The sequence below is a fragment of the Elgaria multicarinata genome, chromosome 4 (genome assembly GCF_023053635.1).
Source record: "Elgaria multicarinata webbii isolate HBS135686 ecotype San Diego chromosome 4, rElgMul1.1.pri, whole genome shotgun sequence".
Lineage (NCBI taxonomy): Eukaryota > Metazoa > Chordata > Lepidosauria > Squamata > Anguidae > Elgaria > Elgaria multicarinata.
The window spans coordinates 46,283,686-46,303,447 of record NC_086174.1 but is presented as its reverse complement, the minus strand read 5'-3'; the positions used below and the strand labels follow the sequence as shown (position 1 = coordinate 46,303,447).

Here is a 19,762-nt window from a genome sequence, read left to right as displayed (position 1 = left end):
GATTCAAGGAACATTATCTTTAATCTGCCAGCCTATTTTCTTGATTACTTGGTGAATCAAAAGAACTTAAGTAGCAGTACTCTGGAGATTCATCTGACTGAGAATAATAGTCTGAGAAAGAAATGACATCACTTGAATCATCAAGGATTTTGATCCAATGTAGTATAGACCCAACAGAGTCTGTGCTGTTCCTTGTTCGCTAGGAACTATTTTGATCAGTGGAGATAATGGTTGGAGAAGGAAAATAGTCAGGATTATATTTTTCCCTTTAGGTGACTGGGATCACTGGAATAAAAAAGTTCAAGAATATATTTATCCAACAGACAGCGTTCCTGAATATGCATCTATACTGGTTCCAAATGTTGACAATGTCAGAACACAGTTTTTGATGGACACCATATCAAAGCAACACAAAGTAAGTGCATATTTTCCTATCAAATCATGAGTCCCTAAGAAGAACAAGAACACAAACCATTATAGACACAGGCACGGGTCCAGAATTGTGCAATCTGTGCAGTGTGTCTCTCCCCGCTCCTGTTGTTTTAAATGGATATTGTTTGGATATCCATTTAAAACAGCAAGTCTGGATCCAAAGTTCTGTCTCTATTCATCTAAAGCTTAGATATCTTAGTTTTCTTTACAATGTCTTACAGTGTTAATAGGGTCTATCTGCACTCAACCAAAAAGAGAGGTTGGTTCAGTATCTAGAGCTTTCAACTAGAAATGCATGAATCCAATCCTAGTTGTGTGATGAAGTGGTAATTATTGTATAAAAGGGGGGCTGTCAATGATATAAGGATGCAACATCAAAGAGATAATGGTGCCCCTTCCTACTCCTTTCCATTCCAAGCAACTTATATTGAAATTTTTGCCACTGACATTTTGCCAGGGGCTGGAATCTGAATGATACTTGAATAATGGGACCTACAACAAAATGTTGTAGTGTGGGGTGCTCCTGTTCAGAGCTCCAGACACCCCATTCCATTTCTCCTTCCTACCAGTTTTTTCCCCCATCCCCATCAGTCAGCATTCTATGACCACAGAGCATGCTCAGACCCTTCACCTATTTTCCTTCCATTTCGGATTTACCCCCTTCATTTCGGGTGGGAGGTGTGATGGACACATTTGGACCCAATCTGAGTTTTGTTCTGTTATTTTATTTATCCATTGATTTCTTTGGGCAGTGCTAGGGACAGCCCCAAACCCCTTGCTGCAGAGGCAAAGGACAAGGTAGTGCAATTCCATGTGCAAAAGCTGGACCAGCCTGGCACTTGAATCTTATTTCAACAATGGCAACAAGACAACATTCTCCACTGCACTTGAAGACAGCACAGTAGGAATGCAGAGCAGGTGGAACATAAGCTCTATCCCTTTCATGCCCATCAGCATCTGCCACATTTTGCCTAATGGTAGGGCTGACATTTTAAATAGTTTCTCAGTGTGAACCAGAAACTAGCCTATCCAAACAGGGAGATGTTTCTTTCTACCCTTCTTAATATTGTTCTGTCCTCCCTTTCCAGCCACCCTATTTGTCAGCTTTTCCCTTCTCACTCACTCAACATTCCATGCCATTGAGTTCTTATGGGGCTGTTTGGGATGAGGGGTGAAGGTTTTCTTGCCTAAGGAGGAGGAGGAGGAAGAAGAGGAGGAGGAGGAGGAGGAGGATAAATCCAATGTAAAACAGCATAATCACTTGCAATTTTTTGTACAGCTTAAGACTTTTTTTTTGCAGTAATTTAGCTTTGTTATACTGTCCGAATGTGATAATAACTGTCACAAAATTGTTGCAGGCAGTGTTGCTTATTGGTGAACAAGGAACAGCAAAGACCGTAATGATCAAAGGCTATTTAAAAAAATATGATCCTGAAGAACAATTATCAAAATCTTTAAACTTTTCTTCAGCAACGGAACCTGGAATGTTTCAGGTAAACTAGGTTTTAGAAGCTGTTTTTACATGATATGCTTGCACAAATATTTTAAATGATTTTTGTAACACACTACTCCACACTACTCATGGCCCTAAGTCATTTGAGGAGTTGTTAATATCTTGCTCTAATTTGTCTTCTTAGATTGACACACATTTTAAGACTGGGGAGGGGAGAAATCAAGCAAGGATTTGTAAACTACTGTAACTTTTACTTGATTGTTTTTCTTCATCTTTTTGTTTTAATTGTTAAGAGGACAATAGAAAGTTATGTGGACAAACGAATGGGCAGTACCTATGGACCTCCAGGGGGCAGGAGAATGACCATATTCATTGATGATATTAACATGCCGATTATTAATGAATGGGGAGATCAGGTAAAATTCTAACCTTTATACATAGCAACACAGCTACGTAACATAATGTTTTCACTAAAAATAATTTTTAAAACACAAACTATCACGTAGACTTCACCACCCCCACATGATAAAAATATTACCTACTTTTGTATTTGATTGCATGCATCATGAAGATCTCAGACAGTTCAACTTTTCCAACAGGGCTACACAGTGCAAGTCTTAAATAAGTCAGATATGGCTGTAGCAAACACAGAATTTCTATGCCTGCGAGCAACCTGTGATGGTGCCACAACAATTGAGCCATGCCCTAGTACTGTCCAGTGTGCCTTAACTAGATGGTCTTTCTTTGATGGCATAAAGAACATTGGGGTGGGCCACCAACTAGGAGGAAGGGCAATACCGCAGTGGTAGAGCACATGCTTTGCATGTAGAGATCCCCAGAGTTAATTTCTGGCATATCTAGGTAGGCCCAGGAAAGATCTCCCTCTGAAAGCTTAGAAAAACACTGCCAATTAATGTAGTCTATACCAAGCTAGATGGACTAACGGACAGACTCAATATAAGGCAGCTTCGTATGTTCTCTAATATTAAAACTGTCTTTAAGTTCTTTCTGTTGTGCATTTTTGCTCTTAGAAATCAGGCTTAAAGTAGGCTTAAAGATACTGGTTTCTTTTTGAATCTTGACCTGGCCTGATTCCATCCAAACAAATTTCGGCACAAGTACGTCCTATTGATTTCAGTAGAACATCAACATATATATCGTCAAGCATCATTTAATTTATACTGTGTCCCATGCCATTCTAGAATAAAGTCAAAACGTATTTGGCTAAATTAGCAGGATTGTATCTTTGCTGTTTCCTATTCAATGGGTGATTAATGTTTCTTTAAAAAATTGCATAGGTGACAAATGAAATAGTGCGGCAGATGATGGAAATGGAAGGAATGTACAGCTTGGATAAACCTGGAGACTTTACCACAATTGTTGATGTGCAGTTAATAGCAGCAATGATTCACCCAGGAGGAGGTCGAAATGATATCCCACAGCGCTTAAAAAGGCAGTTTACTGTGTTTAACTGCACCCTGCCATCCAACGTATCCATAGATAAAATATTTGGTATTATTTTTTTCTGTAACTTTCAAATGAATTTAACAAATTGCACCTGTGAATAATTTAAATAATTTAAAATCTATGCTAGAAAATAGTCCTATAAAACTTGGTTTGAAAAAAGCTGGGTTTTATAGCATGAAAAACTGCACTTGCTATGGAGAGAGGTGTGCATCATGTGCCATGATCATCTGCCGGACACAGTTAGAATTTGAGTAAATGCCCTGCGTAGATGGGGCCCTGGAGTATTGTACTGTGGAGCTGAGGTGGGGAACATATAGGCCTCCAGAGACTGTTGGACCAATTTACATCAGCCCTAGCCAGTATGGCCAATGGTAGGGGATGATGGGAGCTGCAGTCCAACAACATCTGGAGGGCCTCATCCCCTCTGTGGAACGATTGTGCAATTGGGGCAGTGCAGTAAGAGATTTAAGAATGTGATGACCTTGCATGGAACCCACTTTGTAATTCATGTCAGTACCAATGTTATATTTTGGTGTTACCTTCACTTAGAGAATTTTGTTGGGAAGTGGTATATAAATTTATGAAATAAATAAACAACGTTCATGTGTGGGTAGCATTGTATGATGATGCCCTCATGTTCTAATTCATTTATTTAGAGTTTTATAGCCTCCTTTTCAGTCTTGCATCAAATTCCCAAAGTGAGTAACAGTAATAATATGAAACAAACAATTGAAAGCAAAGTGCTGAAAGCAACAGGGATGTTAATCAGCTAAAACAAACACACAGAGAAATGGAATAAAACAGACGTGTGATAAAACAGCAATTAAGCCCATTCCATATAGAATTCTACCAGGTCACAATTCAAATAAAACCCTCAGGCACACAAAAGAGTCTCATCCTGACAACTAAACTTAATAAGAAAGGCACAAGTGAGTGTCCCTGGGTAGAGGACCAGAAATGGAGCACCACCACCAGTTGCCCTCCACCTCAAGCCCAAAAGTAGGGGATCCGGGAAGGAACTCTGATTACAATTGTAAAGTGCTTAACATTGAAGAAACTCTGCCTGGTATAAAGCATGATAGACAACCTGGTATCTCCCTGATCCTTTGGACTACAGCTCCCATCAGTCCCAGTCAATATAGCCAGTGGTCTGAGATTATGGGAGTTGTAGTCCAAAACATATGAAGGACACCAGGATGCTACCCCCATGTACAGAGTGGAACGTATTACCCTATGCAAAGAGTAATAGCAGCAAGTGCCTTGCATTGCCTGATACAGGATATCTTGAAACCTCAGGGAGCACATTTCTACTTTAAATGGTTCATCATGAGCTAGATTTTCCTTTGTACAGTAAGCTATAACATCACTCATCTTAGATTTGTATTTTAACCTTTTTCTTTGTAAAGCTATATCACTCTGTTTTGCTGTATTTGTGTTCAATCCTTCAGCTAAGCTAAGTGTTTGTACCATTTACAGCTGAAAGAGAAACCTGTGAAGATTAAACACACACACACACACACACACACACACACACACTCCCTGCAAGAAACCGATTCAATAAAATATTTGACCTTACCTTTTTATTTTTCCTATCAAAACTGTAACTACTAACTTGCCTAAAGATAACTGTGGTTATACATCCTTGATGCAACTGTACGCTTAGAGTCCAGTCCTTCCTGAGAATATGTGATTTTGGTATTGTTTTCAAATTAATCATATATTATTATTTTCCAGGAATAATTGGCTGTGGGTACTTTCATCCATGTAGAAATTTCAAGCCGGAAATATGTGAAATGATAATGAAATTAGTATCAGCAGGAAGAATATTGTGGCAATGGACTAAGGTATAGAATATACTACTTTCTAGAAATAGGTTAATCATTTAGAGGTATAAACCTGAGGGCAGGGCCTGAGCCTTATTGTGATTCATACATAGTACCTAGATATATAGGTTCTGTAGAAATAAATAATAGTCTTTCATCCATGCAACTGTCCTTCAACTCTAGTGAAGGACAGTTGGAAGCACCCCGTCCTATTGCCTGAGGACAGCTGGTCTGACTGTCTCCCCAAAAGCAAATTCACTTGTGAGAACTATTTCCCATTTAATCAGATGTGCCAAGCCCAAAAAATCATTTTGCCAGTGACATTTTTGCTTTGATTTCACTCAAAGAAACAGGAAGCCTGGGGGTAAATAAATACATGAATGCAGGTATATTTATTGTTTTACAAGTTAAAGTGCATTTATTTATTTATAGATACTATGGAAAGTTTCAAAGTTTTTTTTGTGTTTTTTTTTTTGCTTTAGGTGAAAATGTTGCCCACACCATCCAAATTCCATTATATCTTCAATCTGAGGGACCTTTCGAGAATTTGGCAAGGAATGCTAATTATGAAATCAGAGGAATGTACTGATGTCAGTACCCTTCTGGCGCTCTTTAAACATGAATGCACTAGAGTAATTGCAGACAGGTATGATAATTAAATCCTTTACTGAAGAGTTTAAAGCAGTGAGAGACAGAAAGGCTGCCACCTTCTACCTGGATCTCATTATGAAGTCCTGACCACATATATTCAGGAATTCAGGAGAACAGCAACCAGAAATAGCTGTGAGGGTAAAATACATGCACACCTTGTGAGTAAAGGCCTCCCTCTTCTTTTGAAAAAAGGCTCAATTAGGCCTGCATCAACTATTCTACACAAGGCTGTTGTGCTGTGTCTACTGTCAGTCTCATCACAGAATTGAGATCCAAGCACTACATGAAGAGCATTCCCTTTCCTCCCTTTCTGCTACATAACCTCTAGGTGGCACAGTGGTATAGGGAAATAGCACAAATACACAAGAGGAAACGGCACTTTCTTTCACTTCCACATTTAAATTTTCCCTGCTCTAGAAAAACTGGCCGAAAGTGCTGATTAGGCACAGAAGCAAAACTGGGAGGGGGGGCATGATGTTGTCTAAAGAACTCGTAAGCAACTGTGAGTAGGGAAAGATGAGCACAAAATAAACACCTCGCCTAGAATAGCCCAAAGCCTGATCTGCAGTCTGATGGTGGGGGGTGGGGGAGAGAAAGAATTCTGCACATGCACAGGAAAAGATTTTTGGTTTTGGTTTGTAAGTTCAGTGCTTTTCAAATAGTTTGCCTTCTTCAGGGCCCACTTGAGCAATAATTTTCAACTAGGTTGAAAATTATTCCAACAGTGGTTAGCTAATGGGTTGAAAATTGTTGTCAAGGAGTGTTCGGGAGGAAGACCAGCTGTTTGAAATGCACTGAGCTTTAAATAGATAACTTTTTCTTGTCCACTTGGACATTTCTTTCCTTATTCCTCTGCAGCTGGTGCTTTCTGCTTGTTTTCCTTACAGTGTGATGGGATGTGGAGACTTCCCAGGCTAGGTTTTTATCATGCCATCACTTTGCCTCATTCAGGGAATTTTATTGGGGAAGGGCAGACATCGCCATCTTCTGCTCATAACCCTGCTGTATTTTCCCACATTTTTTCTCCCATCCTTGTTCTTATTGTGGAATATCCATTAAGGAGAAAAATATGAAATGGCAACACAGTGCTTTCTGATTAGCAGCACTGGGATCCCTCTTCCTGGAAGCATCCCTGGAACTTGCTGTTCCTCTTTCCTCTGTGCTCTCACCTGTCCTTAGGCTACAGTGATCGTACCCTGGGTGCCTACATGTGGAGGGATGTCTTTGGAGTTTCACAGAACTCTGACCCTTCCTCCACCCAGCTCATGTGAGAGCAACAAAAATGGCTACTAACAGGGAATAGGAGGGGTGTGCAAGGCATGCCTCTCAGATCCTTATCCAGCTTTTATCCTCTACTACCCAGGCAGTCCTGGGGCTTATGTAACTTGATCTAGGGGAATGGGTGAAGGAACGGGGCAAGAGATGTGCACAGATTCTTAATTATCCCAGAGCACCTTGATGGAATGCCTGCTCTGTATATGTGCCAAAGGGGGTTGGAGAGAGGAGAATCAGGCACTGTGGAATCCTCTGAGCATTGTTTTACACATGGGCATTGTGCCTGCGCAGAGAAAGATTGTATTTTTAACCATAAATAAAAATAAGAATTATGAATAAAAGTCAGAAAGTATCCCAGAAAAGTATCTGCAGTATAGCAGAAATCATACAAAGAACAAGCATTGTATGGGAAGCAAACACTAGTTTATACTGTGAAGATTCATAATTGCTGTTTTCTAATCCTTTTCCATTCATGGCCATTTATTGTGCACTTGTGGTTCCTTAATCATGGATGTTTACAAGTTCTTTAGACAGAGGGCATGTCTACATCTACTGGTGTAGAGGGAGGGAGGGGGGACAATCCTGGACTTACCTGCTTCTGGGATCATCCCAGGGTGTATACACAGAAGCGTGATGTCCTGGAACTTGAGCTCCAGCGAAAAAGTAAGTTAAAAACAAACACTGACCCCGCTCCCCACCCCACCCTTGATGTCCCTGGACTCTCCCCAGCCCCGCTCCTTCCCTTTGCTGACTACTCATGGGGAGGAGGGAAGAATCCGGGACGGGCGCCCACACCACACGCGGTCCTTGGGATCATCTCAGTACCACGGGAAAAGCTAGGGGAAAGGTGTCTGCACATATCCTGGGGAAATGGAGGGATCATCCCTACCTGCTCCCAGGACCCACTGTGCATCATGTGGACGCACAGGGATGACCCAGGAATGATCCCCAGGAAAAAGACTGGTGTAGACATGCCCAATGATGTGATCTTCCAGTTCCACTTCAGTTTTTTAAGAGTATCTTGTTTTTTAAGAGTGGGAGGAATTGGGTATTATTTTTGATGGCAAAAGAAAATGAATTTTCCTACTTGTGTATGTGTGCTATTCCGCTATAACACAGTACCACCTAGCAGGTATGTAGTGGAAAAGCAAGAAAGGAAAAGCTCTTTGTGGAGAGCTCAGATCTCAATTCTGCAACAAAACCTGAAGTAAATTACACAAGGTGATTAATAGCCTTTGTAGAAAAGCTCTTCGACAGCTTTCCCCCATCCTGGCACCTCTCATACATGTTGGATGGGAAATCTCAGCATCCAATGGCTCTGCAGACTGGGGATGATGGAAATTGTCTTCCAACACCTTTGGAAAATGCTAGCTTGGGGAAAGTTGGTGTATGAGATGCCCTGTTGCAATCTTTGGGCAGCTTACTCATGATCATCAACTCTGAAGTCCTGGGGTGTTTCCAGATAGCAATAAGCACTACCGATCTAAAGGCATTGTGCAGCTATTTCATCATTTTCTACTTAATTGATCTTTTCTGGTAAGAAAAGGGTAGAAGAAACAGTGGTAAAAGACCAGAAGAAGAAGATGAGATCTGGAACCCCTGTAAATTTCCATGAATGAAACAAGGGGGCTGGAATTAGTGCTTCAGTTTGGTTCAAAAGTATCAGCATCTAATTCTAGAATGATGGGAATGTCTGTGTTTTCATTTCATTTATGCCGTTTTTTCCAGCTGTTACACAGTTGGGAAAACCCATCAGAAGCCTTTGGTAATCTTGTACCTTTTCAGCAGAATCTGTCTGCTCATTGTAACTGACTTGTGTCTTGCAGATTTGTCTGTGAAGATGATGAAGTTTGGTTTGACAGAAGTTTTACTAGAGTAGTTGACGAACATGTGGATTCACAATTAGTATCACAAATCAACTCTGAACCATATTTTGTAGATTTTTTGCGGGATATGCCTGAACCAACTGGTGAAGAACCTGAAGATTTTGTGTTTGAGGCACCAAAAGTTTATGAACTGGTATTTAATTAATTAGTTGATTCTTAAGCCATTCCCTGATACCTGGGTGGGTAACAACAACAACTGAATATAACGCATACTAAAACTATGTAAAATATATAACTGAAATATATACACAATGAATACTTAAAATAATCCTATATTGCTGGCCATTATCTACCAGCATAATTGAAAATGCCTTGAGACGCTGCTTGATGTTTTTCAAAGTTCGAATTGGATGCAACTTGCAGGCAGACGGCAGGGGGCATTGGTTTTCAAGGGTTCAGAGTGCTCATCAAGGAGCATTTTTGCTTGCCCTGCTGCACTTGGTAAAAGAGAAGACTCATTGTGGGGCTCTTTTTATTTGCCTTTAGAGATGCTAATGAAATACAAGTCTTTATATGTTTAAAGTTGAACCCTGAATTGTAGAAAATGGTAGGTTGAAGAATATTGTAGATTGGGATAGGCTGGGAATGAAGTCAGGAATATATCATGAGCTCAAAGGTGACAACTAATTTTCATGCTCTGTTATGTACGACTAAGATAATTTGCATATTATTTTCAGATTATGACAGATATTAAGCTACAGGAAGCAGACATACCATACTTTTCCTGAAAGGACATCTGTAAATGTGGGGGCGGGGAGAGGGAGGAAGCTTGATAGGAACATACAAAGAATTAGAAAAACAACTACCCTATTTCTTCGATTCTAAGACACACTTTTTCCCCCGCGTCTTAGAATCGCGGGTGTGACTTAGGTTTTTTTTTCTCCTGTTGGTGGTACTGAAATTAGTGTGCGTCTTACAATCGATGGCATCTTACAATCGAAGAAATATGGTAGCACAGATCTAAGGGCAATCCATTGTCAAGGTTAAATAGCCCACAGCCAGTGGAATAAGCAATCCATGGCTGAAAACAGTGGCTGTGTATAGGTGCGGAGGGTGGCCTGCAGCACCAGAGGAAGAGAGCACTATGTCAGTGAAGACAGTGCTGAATCCCGTTCCTCACCGCCATAATGTGGCTAGCAAAGGATATTTATTTTTTTAAAAGTCTGTCTTTAGAACAATAACAGGGCAATCCTGTACATATCTACGCAGAAGTAGGGGCCGTTGAGTTTGGTGGGGATTACTCACAGGTGAGTATAGAGTTTATTTATTTATTTATTACATTTTTATACCTCCCAATAGCCGAAGCTGTCTGGGCGGTTCACAAAAAGAGCTGCATACTAAATATAATCTGTGAGCAGAATAAGTAAACTGAAATCTGTATGAGAAATTTACTCTCCAGTATTTTATAAAGGGGGTTGCCAAAAGAGAAGCGATTTGCTTTTATCTATATGCCTTTTGAAATATTTTTGTTAATTCATTGAAATTGTGTTTTTTGAAATTCTCCTTATTTTCCCCCCTGTTTAGATTCCAAGTTTGGATTTTTTGTCCGAAAAATTGCAGTTTTACCAGAAACAATATAATGAAGCTGTTAGAGGTGGATTCCTTGATTTGGTGTTTTTCAAAGATGCTATAACACATCTTGTTAAGGTCTGTGTGTTCATTTCACAAATTATTATATTTATTTTATTTATTTATCCAGCTCCTCCACTCTTGTGTTTTCACGTGGAGATTTTTGCTAAAATCACATGCCACTTACAAGACATATTGCTTTCCTATAAGGGAAGAGTATTCTTCTTTCAACAAAGAAGCTCTAAGATTTGACTGAGCCTATCTTTCACAACCTGGTGCATTGCACATGTATTCGAGTGCAGCTCCCATCATGGCCAATGGCCACGGTAGCAGGCAAATTACGGGAGTTGCAATCCAACACTTCTGAAAGGTACCAGGTTGGAGAAGAGTCAGCTGACCTATGGGTTTTGGGGCTGTTTTTTCATATAACCCTTCAAAAGCAGTCTTTCAAAAGGAGATTTGGGATAATTCTTTAACATTGTTGACCTCTTATAACTAGCTAAGTACACTACCATTATCATCTTCTTTTTCTGGTAATATAGATTTCACGAATAATTCGGACTGCCTGTGGGAATGCTTTACTTGTAGGAGTTGGTGGTTCTGGAAAGCAGAGTCTTTCAAGGCTGGCCTCCTTTATAGCAGGATACAAAATATTTCAGATTACTTTAACTAGGTGAGAAAAATAATATATTTAAACAAGTGCGTGATGATGATTCCTGTTTCCCCTGCATATATCATTATATGACCATATGGAAAATGAGATCGGTGATAGGCCTGGCCTACTGTCACCATGACATATTCATGCGTTTATGGTACCATTGACCCTATGTGCTATGAGGGAATGTAAATTCTTAATTCTTTATCATTTAGCATTTGCATTTCATAATAATACATCCTATATTGTTTTAAAATAGGAGGTTTAGCCATTTTTCAGTAGTCTTCCCAGCAAGTCCAATAAAGCAAAATCAGCTATTTCCTAAAAATCCAGGGCAGGACAGGAGCAGTGTTACAATTATGGCAGGAACTTTTCTTAGCTTTTCTTTCCTATTTTCTTTAAAAAAGAAAATACTTTTTTGAAAATATATTTTTTTAAAAACAGGGAGATTTGGCAGCAGCAAAACAGTGAGTACCAGGGTCAGTATCCAAAGGAGCCCGTGTGCCAGTGGCTGAAGTACGTTGGCCCCGGTGCACGCACAGCTCCTACCACTGCCAGCTGGGATGTAGTGCTTCTGGGGGAAGCTCTGCAGCGAGCGGAAATGCACTCCTTCCAAAAACGAGCCCTTGCGCTTGTCTCAGCTACATCGCAACAGCCAGTGGTAGGGGCTGTTTGTACATCCATGCCAAAAGGCCTGGGCCGCCTGTGCAAGGGCTCCATCAGATACTGGTCCAGAATTTTACTGCTCTGGGATGGAAGGAAGAAATTGCCACCAAGGTGCTGTCTTGATGTTTTCTTTGCCGCGGGGTGGCTGCAAATCTGTATGGCATCGGTTCGATGACGCAGCTGCAGATTCAAAGCCACCCTGGGGCAAAGAACTAAAGATGCTCAGCTGAAAAGTCGGGGACTTACCTGACTCTTCCAGCGAGAGCAAGGGCAGCCTGGCTCTTCCGCCATTCTGTACTTGCTCTGGAGCAGCTCAAGGGGCATTCCCAGCAGATGGCAACCCTTAATTGGTGGCTGACCACCTGGACAGAGGGTGGGCCAGTAAGCAAAATGAATGCTGGAATGCCTCATGCTGCCTTGCCATGGGAAGAAGAGTTTATTTTCTTCCCCTGAGCTGTTGCCATTGCTGCCTCCTCCTCTTCTGAAAAGAAATTGTTTTCTCTCCCACCGAAGCTGCTGCTGCCACCGTCATTGCTGCCATCGCCTCCTCCTCCTCCTCGCCCCAGTCTCAAGGAGGGATGGGGGAGGCAGCAGATGACCACCATAAACCCCGTGCTTGCTCCTTGGTGTGGGGATTATCTGGCACAACCTTGCAGGCATGAAAGCCGTGAAGGTAGCCCCCAGCTTTAATTTTTTAAAAAAAAAAAAAAGTAAAAAAATGAAATGGAAAAATATTAAAAGGGAAAAAAGGGAAAGAGCTTCTCTACAGACGTTGTAAAACTCATCTTTCCCCACAACTACTGAATTGACTCTCTGGATTAATAGAAAACACAGTTGGACAGTGAAATTCTAATGTTATTCTGTCTTGGTTCTGTCCAGATGAACAAAAGAGGTGTATTATTGTTGTTGTTGTTGTTGTTATTATTATTATTATTATTATTATTATTATTATTATTATTATTGATCTAAATTAAATTTGCTTATTCTCTAACTAATGATAAAAGTAATTGTCAGTTAAGATCCCTCATTTATACCTGCTAAAGCTAGCATCCAATGGTAGTCCTACAATAGACCCACTGAAATGAATGGGACCTAAGTTAGTCAAGACTAACTTGAAACCCATTCATTACAAGGTGTCTACTCTACATAGGACTAACATTGGATATAATCTTGAATGTATGAACTTTCTTATTATATTTTCCTATGTTATTTCATTCATTCATATGATAGACATACTTGTGAGGAATCATTCTCATCATCTCAATACTCATTCTAACATGGCTTGTGGTGTGCCTTACATTTGTTTCCCTCTCAAAGAATACTCCACCTGGGGGCCATAATAGACACGCAAGCAGGGATCATGGCTCTCTCTCCAGAGAGGATCTCTAAAATTCAAACAGCAGTCAAATCGATTTACCACAAGTACAGCAGGCATGAATGTAGATGAAGAGTACATGATTTCTTGGTCTAATTTCATTTTTTACTTTTTATTTATTACATTTTTATACTGCCCAATTGCCAAAGCTATATCCTAGCACAACTCACCCGAAAGCAGTATGCTGGTGGTTCTGCTGTTGTTTGCATTGATGGTTATTTCTGTAGAAGTGTGATAGCTCTAAATTATATCCACACAATCTGTTCAAGGTTGCAGCTCCTAAAAGGAGTAGTTCTTGCTGAATTAGATATATCCTCCTCACTAATTTTCACTGATGTAGATTACCACTTCATTAACATTTGTATGAGATGAGGCTATACTGCATGTTAAGCTTGTTTCCCCCCCCCCCCCGTCTCCTCCCAGATCATACAATGTGGTCAATCTAACGGACGATCTAAAGCTTTTATATAGAGTTGCTGGTGCTGAAGGAAAAGGAATCACATTTATTTTCACAGATAATGAAATAAAAGACGAGTCATTTCTGGAATACCTTAATAATCTGCTTTCTTCTGGAGAGGTTAGAATTTCAGATCAATACAGATTTTTAAAATTATGATATTATGATAATTATTAGAATTTTATCTTTCTATCCCCATGGCTTAGTAGGGTAGATTATAGCATTCATAGATAGATAGATAGATAGATAGATAGATGCAGAAAAAGATAAAAAATAAACTTACAATCCAGAGATCTTATGTTTTGTTCATCACTGATTTTTGTAGTAATTGGATAAGCATTGGATTTGCTTGTCCAATGCTTATGATGTAAGCATTGGACAAGCAAATAAATGGGAAGGGCAACAAAGATTATAAGGGGACTAGACATGAAGTCCTACTTGGACTCGATGCCCTAAATGAGCCCTTCCAACTCTAAGATTTTATGCAATTAAATACAAATATTCCGTTTTGTTACATCGTCCACTATATTTGGGCTTTCATTCTAAAAGTTTCCCATGGGATGCATAAAAGTTTTGGGTATTCTGCAAATGTTCTTAGCTTTGTTGTGCTGAGGAAATATTTCAGGAAGCCCATGAACGACAGTCTGAGTCTCTGATCTAACAGTCAGAGCTATGTGCACGGAGCCCTTCTTAGAAACTTAAATCCTAACGATCAGCTGTTCCGGTGGGAGCGGGGAACAATCCTTCTTTCCTGCTCTCCCTTTTTTGCCAAACAGCTGATGGCAAAGTTAGCTTTTTAAAAAATGGCTTCGCGTTAACTACCCAAGTTGCTCCGAGCATGCACCATTGAATTGGAGCGCATCAGTTCAGATGCTCATCCAGAAGACAGGATATGCAAACACAGACCTATCCTTTACAAATTGTTGTCATAATGTTATTAGTAAATGAATTGTAATTTTTCTATCAATTTTACTTTTCTAATAAGATTTCCAATTTATTTCCACGAGATGAATTGGATGAAATAACTCAAGGATTGATATCTGTAATGAAAAAAGAGTTACCAAGAGTCCCTCCTACTTTTGATAATCTTTATGAATATTTTATATCACGGTCAAAGAAAAATCTTCACGTTGTTCTCTGCTTTTCTCCAGTGAGTTTCTACATTTCTGCTTTCCTTGGGCATATTAGGAGGGGGGGAAACCATTCAATGTTAATGAGGAATTCTACAGCTTTAAAAGTAAACAAATCTTTTTTTAAAAAATAAAAAAAATGTTCCTCAGTGACAAACCTTTAATATCTAGCAAATTTGACTCTGCAGTCCATTCTTATGGGAATTGTTTTACTAACATTACTTGGATAATCCATTAGTGTACGTGAGCTACAAAACTGGGACGTACAGCCCCATCTATGTTTAAGTACTACTAAAGTTTATTGGGACTTGTTCTCTTATAAGTGTGGACAGGATTGCAGGCCTACTTCGTTAATATATTCACACTGAACTAAAAATCCCGTTACATTTTTGTCATAAGGCAGCACTGAATATAAAGTAAAGTGTAGAAGTATCTGTTACCAAAATAAACATATTTACAATAGTTTAGGAAAAAATATTTGTGTATTTGGCAAATAGGGTGACCATATGAAAAGGAGGACAGGACTCCTGTATCTTTAACAGTTGCATAGAAAAGGGAATTTCAGCAGGTGTCATTTATATATATGGAGAACCTTGTGAAAGTCCCTCTTCATCACAACAGTTAAAGCTGCAGGAGCTATACGAGAGTGACCAGATTTAAAAGAGGGCGGGGCACCTGCAGCTTTAACTGCTGTGATGAAGAGGAAATTTCACCAGGTTCCCCATATATACAAATGACACCTGCTGAAATTTTCTTTTCAATACAACTGTTAAAGATACAGGAGCCCTGTCCTCCTTTTCATATGGTCACCCTAGTATTTGGTTCCTCTCTTAACCTGTATAATCATTAAATTTCTAATATATGTAATACTTTATTTTATTCCAAAAGAGTGATTAAGATAAAATGATGACACAATGGCATGGGCAGCAAGGGGTGATGGAGTACAAGTGGAAAAGACTGGGAACGAGTTAATCAATGCACTGTGATTAATAATCCAGTTGCTTATAACCAACTCATGGTTGGTTATTTCTCTGATTGTTTGAGGAGTACCTGCAAAATAACCAACTGTGAATTGACTATTAACCCACTGTCGACTATCGAGGCATCCAAATGCGCCCCTGTGTCTACACAACCCTAGCTTCTTTACATACATACAGCTGGATTGCTGCCTGTGTATGGGGGAAATTAAAGTTGAAATGTTCTCATTAATAACCATTTCACTTACATGACATTAAAATTAATTTTGTTCTTCTTAGGTTGGTGAGAAGTTTCGTGCACGTTCTTTGAAATTTCCTGGTCTTATATCTGGCTGCACCATGGACTGGTTCACTCGCTGGCCCAAGGAAGCTCTTGTTGCTGTGTCACATTATTTCCTGTCAGAATTTAACATTGTCTGTTCTGCTGAAGTGAAAGCACAAGTGGTAGAAACCATGGGCATTTTTCATGACCTAGTTTCAGAAAGCTGTGAGAATTATTTCCAAAGGTACTATTTGAAATATATATGTTAATTCTGTAATTATTCAACTAAAGGATGAGAATTTTGGATTCCTCTTAATAGATATAGAACATTTGTTTGAATGAATTCACATTTATTGATGACCTGATATGTAACAGAAGATAATGTAGGACATGATTCTTTTGGTTTCAAGGGGATGAGTGTTTATTTATTTCAACGGGTGCACTTTGTAAGTCAATTTTTACAATTCTAGCTCATCAAAATGCATTTACATTACAGTTGAAAGTGAAACCTGGGGCTTTTGTCATTGAGGTAATTGTATAAATGAAGTTGTACATACATTTAGGATTGTATCAGATGATGGCAAGATTATATAAACCTTAGATATTATCACTGTTGTACATCACAGATACCGACGAAGAGCTCATGTGACCCCCAAGTCTTATCTCTCTTTCATTAATGGCTACAAAGATGTTTATGCTGATAAGCTGTCCAACATTAATGAACAAGCTGAGCGCATGCACATCGGTAAGATAAGATTATGTCTTTGCAATACTGTACAAAGAGAGGCTCACTTGGCACCCACGCTTATTTCCTTCCAGTCCGAAGCCATCTGTATTTTCTCAGACCTTTTGCACTGCAATCCTATTCATATCTACTCAGAAGTAAATCTCATAAAGTTTAATGGGACTTGCTCTCTGGTAAGTATGTATAGGATTACTGTACTGTACTCACAGTACGGAAAGTATTATGATTTAAAATGGCACACAGTTGCGGCCTGGACTGGCTGATGCAGTGCTTTCCTTTACTGTGTGCCAAGCCTTGCCTGGCCACTATTGCTGCTTGCCTGGGGAGTTGTTTGGGTTCCACCCACCTCCACAGCCACCAATACCTGCTCCCGTTGCTGGTAAGGCAGCAGAAGACTTGTGGGGAAGGGAACAGATTTGTTCCCTTCCTGCAGCTGCATGATCAGGATGGGGATGGGGGGTTGGGATGGAGCAAGCAAGTGACTGACTGACTCACCAGGAGGGGTAGAGGGGTGATATAGCAGGAATTTGGCTTTTTAGGTTCAAAATATTGTCCTAATATGGGATAACAGTATAGATAAATTCATTCCTTTGAAGTTTGATCACTATTTATTATAGGGCTTTCTAAGCTGATGGAGGCTAGTGAATCAGTTGCTAAACTCTCTCAGGACTTGGCAGTGAAAGAGAAGGAATTGGCTTTGGCTTCTGTAAAAGCCGACAAAGTGAGTACTAAAATTCAATATCCCATTAAATACACATTAGGGATGCTTGAGGATTTTGTTGGGACTGTATTTTTAAGCAGATTGACCTGTCTCGCTCTCCTTGGACTAATAGGTAGATGAAAATGCAGCTCTCCTTTGATTTTCATCACTTCTCCAAATTTTATTGAACAATTCTCAGCTCAAAAAATCCTATCAAAATGTACATAAGAATGCATGTTTTAGGATAAAATGGTACAAAAAGACATGTTTCCCCAATACTAGATAATGCCATTTTCTGTACTGCACAGAACGCTAGATTGTACTTTCATTACTATTGCAATTGCCATAGTTATGAGTACGCAATAGTTATGACTATGCCATAGGGCACCAATGTCCTATGACGTGATTGATAATAAGCATTTTAAGTGCACTACCATCACTGCTCCCTTTTCCAGTATGCACCAGTTTGTGACTTTCTTTATGGAATCCATCGATTTAGTTTTAGTGAGTCTAGTGAATTTTGTTGAATCTGCTGTTGTAAATGGCTGCTTTTATTGAAGTATGAGCTAAACTACATGCCATGCAAAATGTGTAGCATATAGGTGATCATAACATTTTGTTTTACTTTAGTGTAAGTGTGCCTAAATGAAACTTTTGCCTGGCAGCCTAGAATATTTAAGCAAACAAATAAATAAAATGCCATAGACAAATATGAGTGTGAATCAGGAGGTAGTTGGACATAACTATGATTGTATTACTAGGGAAAACTGCAGCCATGATTGTGAGATTAGCTCTCGGTCTGGCAGTCTCATTGTACAAAGTGTCTTACTCTAATATAATGTACCAACATACATAGTATCATAGAAAAATAATCAGGCCTTCCACGCATGAACTGCCCATGGGCCTTTAATGTATTACAGTACCTTTTTGCCTTTTTATAAATGTTGCTGGTCACTAAGCCAATATAGGGATGTACAATATGACCTACAGTGCCCTCAATAGGCTTCATTGGCCCTTGCTTACATGATCGTATTTACTACTTTATTCCAGATTGGCTGGGATCATCAGAAACATTGTCCTTGTTCTAGACTAGCTTTGTTTTACCTCAGTGATATCAGCACATTACTTAGAATGTGTTAAGTGCCAAGCTCTCTCCTCCCCCTGCCCCCACTCTTTATAAGGGGAAGATTGCTTGGGAAAGGGGGCCAGGAAGGGCAAACCTGTCATAAGCTGGGCCCAAACTCCATTGGTGTGGTAGGTTTGGCCCCCTCCCTTTCCAAAAGTTAGTTGCCTCACTGAAATCATATGACCCTGCATATTTTTTAAACTATATAATAGGTGCTGGCAGAAGTGACAGTAAGTGCTGAGGCTTCAGCTAAAGTGAAAAATGAAGTTCAAGGTGTAAAAGACAAAGCACAAAAAATTGTAGATGAAATTGATTCAGAGAAAGTGGTAGCCGAGGCAAAGCTGGAGGCAGCTAGACCAGCGTTAGAAGAAGCTGAAGCTGCTTTGAACGTGAGTAATTTTTTATTTTATTTTTTAATATTCAGCACTTGAAGTGAAGAAAGCTTACAACCAGGAAATTAAGGTTGTGATATAGCCAGTGTACCGTGCCAATCTGGCTATGTCGTAAGCACGTTGTGTAAATTTCCCTGAGATTGTAGGTGCAAAGCTAGGAAATATGTCAAATGTGTATTTGGTTTGAAATAACCTTCTTTGTGTTATCTGTTGTTTTACATTGTTTCCCAAATTTGCTTTCATTCTTTCATGAATACTTCTCTTCCCTGAGGAGCCCTGTGCATCTTCATCAAATATGAGTTTCATTAAGAATACTTGATTGTAACAGTTTTAGGAAATGTAACACTGTGTGTTTTACTCATTCAAGTTTCTGATGTCGCTGCTAGAACCTGACTGTTTCATTAATGTACGTATAATCTTTGCTTAGAGCGATGCAGGATGATGAGATGTCCTAGTGTTTATATAACATCTTACTCAAGCAATAAATTTGTTTTTCTTTTGCAGACTATCAAACCAGCAGATATTTCGACAGTTCGAAAACTTGCAAAGCCCCCCCATCTGATCATGAGGATCATGGATTGTTGTCTTTTGCTATTCCAAAAGAAAATAGACCCAGTTACTATGGATCCAGAAAGACCTTGTTTGAAGCCATCCTGGAGCGAGTCCTTGAAAGTAAATAATATTTCTAAGTGCTTTTAATATTGAATTTTTTTTTGGCTTG

The 19,762-nt window shown here is 39.5% G+C and overlaps 1 protein-coding gene across 1 annotated transcript in view; it reads left to right on the top strand.

Moving 5' to 3' along the window:
• Window positions 1-19,762, top strand: part of DNAH8 (dynein axonemal heavy chain 8) — a 154,984-nt gene that overhangs the window by 88,563 nt on the left and 46,659 nt on the right. The window contains exons 50-65 of the mRNA XM_063125403.1: window positions 273-415; window positions 1,791-1,925; window positions 2,179-2,301; window positions 3,184-3,397; window positions 5,087-5,196; window positions 5,658-5,821; window positions 8,928-9,120; window positions 10,512-10,634; window positions 11,099-11,229; window positions 13,676-13,829; window positions 14,695-14,859; window positions 16,096-16,322; window positions 16,705-16,823; window positions 17,441-17,544; window positions 18,862-19,038; window positions 19,546-19,713. Coding sequence (XP_062981473.1) covers window positions 273-415; window positions 1,791-1,925; window positions 2,179-2,301; window positions 3,184-3,397; window positions 5,087-5,196; window positions 5,658-5,821; window positions 8,928-9,120; window positions 10,512-10,634; window positions 11,099-11,229; window positions 13,676-13,829; window positions 14,695-14,859; window positions 16,096-16,322; window positions 16,705-16,823; window positions 17,441-17,544; window positions 18,862-19,038; window positions 19,546-19,713 — 2,450 coding nt within the window. The remainder of the gene's footprint in view (window positions 1-272; window positions 416-1,790; window positions 1,926-2,178; window positions 2,302-3,183; window positions 3,398-5,086; window positions 5,197-5,657; window positions 5,822-8,927; window positions 9,121-10,511; window positions 10,635-11,098; window positions 11,230-13,675; window positions 13,830-14,694; window positions 14,860-16,095; window positions 16,323-16,704; window positions 16,824-17,440; window positions 17,545-18,861; window positions 19,039-19,545; window positions 19,714-19,762) is intronic.